Source organism: Tympanuchus pallidicinctus, unplaced genomic scaffold, assembly GCF_026119805.1.
Source record: "Tympanuchus pallidicinctus isolate F22 unplaced genomic scaffold, pur_lepc_1.0 scaffold3, whole genome shotgun sequence".
NCBI lineage: Eukaryota > Metazoa > Chordata > Aves > Galliformes > Phasianidae > Tympanuchus > Tympanuchus pallidicinctus.
In genome coordinates this window covers 63924039-63933270 of record NW_026294747.1, presented here as the reverse complement: position 1 = coordinate 63933270, position 9232 = coordinate 63924039, and the positions used below count along the sequence as shown (strand labels likewise).

General features: G+C 48.1%; 2 protein-coding genes across 19 annotated transcripts in view; one reads left to right on the top strand and one right to left on the bottom strand.

Moving 5' to 3' along the window:
* Positions 1 to 6647, top strand: part of LOC128085238 (uncharacterized) — a 36766-nt gene extending 30119 nt beyond the window's left edge. The window contains exon 3 of the mRNA XM_052692326.1: positions 4442 to 6647. Within this exon, the coding sequence (XP_052548286.1) occupies positions 4442 to 6418 (1977 nt within the window). The 3' untranslated portion in view covers positions 6419 to 6647. The remainder of the gene's footprint in view (positions 1 to 4441) is intronic.
* LOC128085239 (solute carrier family 22 member 13-like) overlaps positions 1 to 9232 on the bottom strand; it is a 59713-nt gene that overhangs the window by 16090 nt on the left and 34391 nt on the right. For 6 of the 18 annotated variants that reach the window (XR_008208850.1, XR_008208853.1, XR_008208851.1 and 3 more), the window contains one exon: positions 2618 to 2828. The exons of 3 other annotated variants lie outside the window; for them this stretch is intronic. Coding sequence is in view for 9 of the 15 variants with exons in the window: in XM_052692332.1 (XP_052548292.1) it covers positions 2618 to 2828 (211 nt within the window). In the remaining 6 variants the exon portion in view is untranslated. 9 more of the 18 variants (XR_008208849.1, XM_052692330.1, XR_008208856.1 and 6 more) reach the window with 7 other exon arrangements.

Here is a 9232-nt window from a genome sequence, read left to right as displayed (position 1 = left end):
CTTTTGTAAATGCTGTTGGCTGTGGAGTGTTTTCTACACAGCAATTGTAAGCCTGTAATGTAACACACAGACGGAAACGTGTTTGGTTTCCCTCAGCCAGCAACAATGCAGAAACAGAGTGTTGAAGCAGAACGAGTGGGTTCAATTAGGACATTTTTTATTTCTGAGCCTTCTGATGAACAAACTGCCCAGAGCCACATCCAGCCTGGCCTTGAATGCCTGCAGGGATGGGGCATCCACAGCCTCCTTGGGCAACCTGTTCCACTGTGATTTTTGTCCCTACCTCTCCCAGAGCCTTCCCACTCCCTCTGCTTGAATATGGGGTCATCCTGTTTCCCTTACTTAGCCCTTCAGATCACATCAGGCACTTTTTGCCTTTTGACCATGACCACACTATCATGGGAGGCCACAACATTCCATTATATGGATGCAAAAGTGTGCTGTATTCGCAGAAGCTATTCTAACTTGAGTTTGCTCTATCAACTCCATTTGTTACTGTGCAGAACAACACGTAGACCAGCTAACAATGTCATTAAACACAGCAATACCAATGGACAGTTTCCAAGTCCTGATGAGCTGTGCAAAACATCGTCAGTCAAACCGCTCAGGTGCTCCTCAGCCAAGAACGACACATCCAATGGTCTTCACACTAACCAGGTGCAGTTTTCTGGGGAAAAGCAGACAAAATGGATCTGCAGCTTATGAGAGGGACAAAGGAGATGGACACAGAAGTACATCAAGTGTGCCTGGACAGCTTTATTTATGAAGTGAACTGAAACAGACTGTCTCATAGAAGACTTCATTGAAGGTGAAGCCATGATTCACTCCATAACTGTGTGCTTTATTCCAAGCTCTTCTCTCAACTTCCACTTTCATCCCCGTATTTTCCATAACAGCCTGTCAGAGGCAGCCGCCAGCCTTTGCAAAGGAAAGAGTTCTCAATCAAAGGACGGATCACCTCCATCTTCAGACCCACTGAACAAGAGCACCTCAGCCACAACTTATCAAATCCCCTGACCAGCAGTGCTGCAGAGTGGTAACACCAGAGCCAATCTCTCCTGGTGGGACACTGCTGCATGTCACTGATTTTATTAGAATGTTGTCTTCAGCAAACCACACATCTGTGGGATACTTTGTTCCAAGGAAAGCATGTAGGTACGATGAGGAAGAAATAATGCCTCATCTGAAAATTTCTCAGCATCACCAGAAAGAAAGAAACCTTTCAGCACTGTGCAGTGAAAGCTGCTGCACCACCACTGTAGAACTTTCTGGGCTTCATCATTTATATATATATGGGTATAGCAAGAGAAAAACGGAAGGGGAAGGGGAAGCGATACGGGCAGTGGAAGGGGAAATGGAAGTGGAAGCAGACGCAGAAGCGGAAGGGGAGGTGTCCTTGCTCACCGTTTCCTGTTTCTTCTATCATATCCTCTTTTTTCCTCAGCTGATTATCTCAAATCTTAAAAAAGAATAAAACTTAAAGGAGCAGTTTTTAAAAAGGGTGAGAAAACCATGCTAGACAGTCCAGAGAAATCCCTCTAGCAAGGTGAGATGGTTTTCAGTGCTGCATCTGCGCTGCCTTTCCCCTCACTGAATACAGTACTTCTTTGCTGGTCTCTTCAGTGCTCTGGCAGGTGTCTCACTTCACAGTCTCATGTTCTTGGAGATGGGACAGGAAAGGGAGAGGGAAAATATCACATCTATTCTGGCTTCCAATTTCTTTTTTTTTGGCCTTAAACTAAAAGCACTTTCTCCAGCGAGAGCACTGTTAACGTGAGACAGCATGCAGTGCCCAAAGAGAAGCTATAGAGGGAGATGCAGGAAGGCAAAAAAGACAAAGAATGACAAGAACTGGCAGTCACTGCCTGAGTGGGAGAGGTGCCATGAATGGAGTCTTTGCCTGTCCTCAGCAGTGTCAGAGCACCAGGTGGCCTTCAATTACAGCTGCTTGTAGGCCCAGCTAGAAGTAAGTGTTCTTTGTGTTCTCACTGACTTGGCCAGCATCTTTTACGTTCACGTGTCCTTTGTCAGGGCTGCTGCTGGCATTTCCATGGACCTAATGGAACAGAAAAAACTTAACAGCATGGCACAGTGTGATTTGATGACAGTCTTCTCCAATTAGGCAAATGGCACTCAGCCTTGAGCAGCCTGGCTTCCCATACATCATCCACTCTGTGACCAGTGGTGGAACCCTTTCCCCTAACCACAGTACTAGGCTGCAATTCCACGCAGCCCAGTGAGGCATGAGGATCTGGGAGCTAAACCTTAATGAAAGCTGGAGAGCAAGGCAGCAAGGCATTGGCTTTTCCCTGGGGAGAGCAGGGAGCGCCAAGGGAAGCACCCACCACTCCTGGAGCCCTTTCACTTCACAAAGACAAGAATTAAGAGATGACCACTGTGGGTCTGAAATACCCTTCTGGGTTGCGTTATGGGCAGATCACCACCAGCATCCTACTCATCCACTATAGTGGAGAACCCCAGTTCCCTGTTTTCTAATCGCTGAAAGCCGTCAAAGAAGCCATTGCCCCCTGCCCACACAGCACCAAAGGGCCGTTCCGTGGTCCTGCTTTCACCTTCTGACTAAGAGGTGGCAGCATGGGGGCTGCCAGTCACTCACCACTGCTGTGGGCTGGCCTCCCTCTGTGCCATCTGCCAGTCCGACACCACGGGTCTCAGGCAGCAGGAAGCAGAGCAGCCCCCCCAGCACGGTGGTACCACCGTAGATGGCCATGGGGATGGCACTGTGGTACTGCTCCAGGATGAGGATCAGCGGGGCGATGATCCCTGCCACCCGTGCCACCACTGAGCACAGACTCACGCCGCTCTGCCTGTAGGAGTGAGGGACGGTGAGAAGTATAGGCTGGACTTGGCTCTCTCTGTACACACTCCTGTGCATTCCTCCTCAGCCATGTCTGCAATGTACCCTCAGTGAAGTTACAGAATATGGGGATGTCCACAGCACCCCCTTCTTGTCCCAGCACAGAGACCAACCATGGCTGTAGGCCCAACTGGCTTCTTGTCCCACCACCACCGCCACCACCACTACCCATGGCAAATTGCCACAACTCCTGCAATGAGGGCTGGCCCTGCTGGAGGGAAGCCACGAAACACGGTGAAACCTCACCTGATGATGGTGGGGAAGAGCTCTGCAGTATAGATGTAGGCTGATGAAAATGAGGCTGAGGCTGTAAACGTGCCAACTGTGCTGAAAACTTATCCATCATTGCTGTTCATGCTTCCCTCCTGCACAACCTCTAACAGCTATGCCAATGTGTGTTTTCCAGCTTGCACAATTATGCTGCCTTCCACGGGGTGTTCTACGGCCAAATTCACTACAAGCAGATGGCCAAAAGCAGAAGGGAGAGAGAAAGGCTGGAGCAACAACCAGGGGATGATCAGATGCAACAAGCAGCAGTGGTAGGCAGAGGAGCACAGCCTCTGGACTGCTATAGCAGAGCTGGAAATAAGACCAAATCAGGAAGGAAACCCACATCCTTCAGTGTGCCATGCAGGTTGCAGCTGGCTGAGCAAATGCAAGAGCTGAACAGCAGGCCTGTGTTCTTAGGGAACAAGCTCAGAAGCTGCTGGCCACCTTCAGAAACAGATGGAAAAGCTAGAAAGTTGTTGCCTTTGTTTTGGCGACCCTGGCAGAAATCCCCTTGTGAAAGTGTTCCAACAGCCCCAGTCAGTTTCCCACGCTTTTCATGAAACCAATATGGTGAGCAGCAAAATGGCGTTAATTGCAAGGAGCACATCCTTCTTAAAGCTTTCCCCATGCTTAGGGCTACTACAGTTATCTCTGACCAATGGACATGTGTCATGTCTTGTTTCCTCCTTATTTGGTCTAACCTGTTCTTCTCTCTTGTCTTCAGGACATTTGTTGCCATGGTTTCCCAAGGGCGAAGGGGCCCCTGTGGACCCTGGCGACTGCCACAGCCCATTCAGTTGACTACAAAAGTAAGCTCGTCTGGTAGGCAGAGGAGCACAGCCTCTGGACTGCTATAGCAGAGCTGAAAATGAGACCAAAGCAAGAAGGAAACCCACACCCTTCAATGTGCCATGCAGGTTGCAGCTGGCTGAGCAAAGGCAAGAGCTGAACAGCAGGCCTGTGTTCTTAGGGAACAAGCTCAGAAGCTGCTGGCCACCTTCAGAAACAGATGGAAAAGCTAGAAAGGGAACGTGTTCCTGGAAAAAGCCTGTGTTGAGCTGGCAAAGCCACCAGGCTGCGGGCAACGAGGTGGACAGGATGGTGCTCCTGATTCAGGAGAGAAAAACAGCCACAGAGGCAGCCGTGAAGGAGGGAAGCTTTCTACCTGGTGTCACCTATCCTGAGCAAAGAGAGCAAATGGGCTCCTGGCCTAAGCCCAGAGAGCAGAGAGATGGTAAGAAGGCACTGGCGCCTCGGGCTGGGGATGTAGGCAATGGTAAGCAAGGGGGCCAGGTGTCCCAGCCACTCACTGCGTCCCAGCAGAGCAAGCTCCAGCTGAAGAGAGGGTCAGGCTCAGCCTCCTCCCCTGTGCTCCTGGAACCTGCTAAACCTCTGCCTCGTGGCTTGCTCAGTTCCCACCAAGCTGCATCTCAGGGCGCTAAACCCAGCAACTGGATGTTCCTAGGGGACAAAAGGGGCTGTGTCCTGCCCACAGCAGAGCTCCCAGAGGCAGAAAATGAAGCCTATGTGTCCTTCTCAGCCAGCACAACCAGTGAAGGAGACACGAGGCCTGCAATGACATATGACAAACGTAAATGGACTACTGCCATTGCAGGAGACAAGCAACATCTTGGAGAGGGAGTGAACAACCCACAGCCTGCACATGTGCCACAAAGTCTTGAAACCAGAAACAACACAAAGAATATGAAGCAAAAATACAGAGATGAGGGCACTGATCCCCCTGAACTCAAAGCTAAACACCAAGCCTCCCACATCCCTGATGAGCCAGGGACCCCCAGTGCAGCACCCAGCTCCCCAGAGCCAGGAGGGCTGAGTGCATCACCTGACATAGCTGAGCTGCTGAGTGAAACACCAAAGATAAAAGCTGATGAGCTCCCTAGGAAGCAGGCAACAGTCATTCAGGAGGAGAACGTGCAGCCATCCAGCGTGAGTCATTTGGCTGGAGAAGTGAGCACAGGGGCAGAATTTGAGAAGACAAGCAAAACGAAAGAAGTAAATCCATCAGGATTTCCAGAAGAACCCAGTCCTGATCACACAGCTCAGGAGAACAAACCAGAAAACAACAGAATCTCTGCACTTGGTTTGCCAGAGGTGACAGATGACCACAATATGCCCCATCTACAAGAAACAGAACCTCAGGCCATGTATGGCCAACTGGTAACTAACCCACATAGCAGTATTCTGGAACATGATGTAAAGCAGGAGAGTGCTGGAAGCTGCTCAGATACCACTGAGGGCAAGGAAACCGATGTCCTGTTGTTGGCTCCTGGTACAAGCATTTCAGGTGATGACAAACGCCTGAGAACTGAACTCAGTGTCTATGACCACCCAGCTGTTGGCAAGCAGGTTCAGCAGCCACAGGACAGGTGTTGTCCATTTCTCTTGTCAGCACAGGAAAATCAGAAAGAAGATGCAATGAGCTTTGAAGGTGGAAGAAACCCTTTTAATCCTCCTCCAGAGCTTACGTCTGCAGTTGATTACAGCCCAAAAAATCTGAGTAGGGATGGAAATCCACATGTTGGGCATACACGTGAAAGTCAGAACTTACTGAGTTTGGATGTCCAGAACACAATGGTAGAGGATGGGATTTCTTCTTCATCAAGTAATTTAGGAAAGTTACCCAAGAAAGTTGGGATTCAACTAGGCAACATGGATTTTCAAGACGACAATAATGTTTTCATATCTGCAGAAAACGAAAGACAAGATTTTCCCCAAACAGTCATCCCAAATTTAGATTGGCAAAATCCACAGACAGAAACTCCACCTTGCTTTGATCCAAATCCCTCCACGCTGGGTCAGGAAATCCTAGCAGAAACAAACGCTCCACTGGTAGCATGGGACACCTCCAGCCTCCTGTTCCTTGCTGGACAGGATGAAGTTGTTACCGGACACCCAGGAGGGAGCCAGAGCTGTCCACCCCTGCAGCACTTTGGTGCACAGTCCCAGGCTCCCAGAGATGCTGAGGGTGCGTTTGGATTGGGTCCTAGTGCTGAAGGCCCAACAAACAAATACCTCCCCGTGCAGGAAGGCAGCATTCCCCCATGCTACCTGTTCACCAGCCATGCTTCTGACAATCAGAATCTCTTTGATCCGTTAAATGGTGTTTCAGACCAACCTGGCCAGGAGGCTCATGCACAAATAGGAAAAAGCAGAGAAATATCAGAAGCTGAAGAAGTTCTGGAAAATCTCTCCCCTGCAGACCCAAATGTGTCCAATGATGGCCTTTTCAAACAGGAGTTCTTCATATAGCTGGGGGGAAAAAAAGAAGAAGGGCTCAGAAATCTGCCACCCTTCTGGCACTGGGTGAATTCAGTTGTGCATTGGCTGATTTATTAGCATCTTAAGGAGCTAAATTTAAGATCTCTATCCTGATCGTGGCGAATCAGTACTCAGTTCCCCAAAAAAAGAAAGAGCATCATAAAGTCTGGCTTCACTGTGAGAAACCTGCAAGGGGAGAGTCATACCTGCAGTGGGACCAGCACCTCCATCTACTGTAAGGCTTCCTCTGATGATGACTGCATGGCCACTGGCTACAGCAGTGAGCAACGAGCTCATCCAGATCCTGAAACTGCCAAGACAAGAAAGCTGTTATCAAGAAGGAACTGACTCCTTGGCCACAAGTGCCAAAAGAAAACACAACGGGCAAAGGCAGAGGTGAGGAGGGCAGGGTGGATATTTGGCTCGAAATCAGGTCTTTGCAATAGTAGTGCTTCCACATAAATACGATGTCTAAGCCCTCCCGGAGTTAAAGGAGGGTTAGTAAGTACTGTCAGTGTGGTTTGGAGGAAGATTCTGTTCACAATGAACGACTGTGTTCAAAATGCCTCAGAACTCCACTGAGTTTATTGATTGATCTCATCTGATTACAGTACAACCCTAGATATCTATTTCACATAGAAACAACTATATTTAGACACCTAGAGCCGAATAAATGCCATATACGCACACTTTGATAACGATGTCTCACTCCCTCATGATATTTTCCCTTTTTTTGGACTGCATAATTACTCCACAGGGGAGGTTACCATTGTTATACTCATTTTATGATGGTAGATAAAGATAAGCAAATGACCTTGCCAAGGTCACTCAGTCTGAAGGCAGAGGAGGAGAGGGAATCCAGGCCTCTTGAGGCATTCATTGCGGCATCGCTACCTCTGCCATCCCTATGCGGTTTCCTCTCAACCCCCCTAGATGCCCACTGCTGCCTCAGCATGAATACTACAGGAACTAGCAATTACTAATTTATTACTAATAATAAAGAAGCTCATCAGAAACCTTAGAAAGCAAAAGTAAGAGCATACAGACTGTGAAAAAGTTTGTGTACGTGGTCTATTGCGGTAAGACGGTTGATGGCTGGACTAGATGATCTTAGTGCTTTTTCCAACCTTAATGATTGAGTGATTCTATGATTCGGTGTAGCGCATCACTTCATGTTATGTGATGTGTTAATCATGTCCATCAAATATATATATATATATATATATATATATATGTCCCGCCATGACAGAGATGAAATATACACCGGCTCTGTCAGATCTATTGATGGAATAAAATTGCTTAATGACTGCATCTGCTGTAAAACTGAATTCATTGCTTATGCAGAGAGACATGAGTATGAATCCAAGGAAAAGGGAGATGTCCCTGAGAGCTGCATGATTCATTAGATGCTGAAATTGGGATGGGCAAGTGCCTTGGGACAAAGTTTGAGGGAGCTGGGAGAAGATCTAGGAGACCTCATTGCAACCTTCCAGTACGTAAAAGGAGCTTATAATGAGGAGGAGGCTGACTCCTTGCACGGTCTGATAGTGATAGGACAAGGGAAAATGGCTTTAAACAACAGAGGGAAGAGAGCTGTGGGTGCCCCATCCCTGGAGGTGCTCAAGGCCAGATCAAACAGGGCCCTGGGCAGCCCGACCAGGTGGAGGTTTGCCAGCCCGTGGCAGGGGGTTGGAAATAGATGGTGTTTAAGTTCCATCCCAAAACAAGTTTTTCTATGTGATGATTCTATGACCCATTCAGCCCCACATCTCCTTGTGAGATGAAGACAGTCAAAGGAACAATCTCTTTCTATGAAAAGTGTCACCTAAGGGTGACAGAGTTTACAAGAGGACACTGAAGCTTTCCCAGGTTATCAGCCATCCCTATCTGGTGACATTTTGAAAAACAGCCTCAAGAAGTCATGTCTGCATGAGCACATGAGAGAGCAGCCATGTCTGAGTCACTCCCAGGGAGATTTTGTAGCCAAAATCTGAACTCTTTGCTACAGGGGATGCTGATGGATGAGTGGAAAGGAAGAACATGAGCCACACACAGCAGGGTAAGCTCAGAGATTTCAGCTGCCCATGCAGGGTGGGTTTGAAATGCATCTGCAATGGAAAATCTCTTTGGCCAAGTCATCGCAGAGCATAGCAGTCACAGATTTTGGCTACAAGGAACCTCTGGAGCAGCCAAGAGACCTTTGCCACTTTACACACTATTTTACACACCACATTACATATTCTGAGGGCAATGCAGGTTTCCAGTTCCCAGGAATAAAGATATAAACCACTCAGAGAGACTGCCCAGGAAATTGTTGAGAGACACAGCAGAAATCAGGTAACAGCCAGGCTGCTGCCACCTCTTATCCCCAAATTCTGTGTGCTATGAATGACTGTGTAATGAACCCACATTTTTTCTTAAAGATACTCCCTCAGTCAAATCTGGTTTTGGATTATCTCCAAAATGCTGTAGTTTAGATTCAGTGTTGCAGCTGACCAGGGTTTCTACCTGGGACCAATGAATACTGACAGCTTAGGGCACGGCTGTCAACATCAAGCCAACATGTTGACCAGCTGTATATCATCGTCCAAAGTAAAAGTACAAAGAAAGCTTTCCTGCTGCTCTTTCTGGCAGCAGCATGGGCTATCTAATCTGAAGCCATAAGTGAGAGCAGCAAATTCGGAAAAAGGCACAAGGTTTGAGATGGGACAGGGAGATCACTCCCCAGTCACCATCACGGGCAGAACAAAGTCTGTGCTGGGAGAATAATATGAATTATTGCTTATTGTAACTAGAGCACTGTGA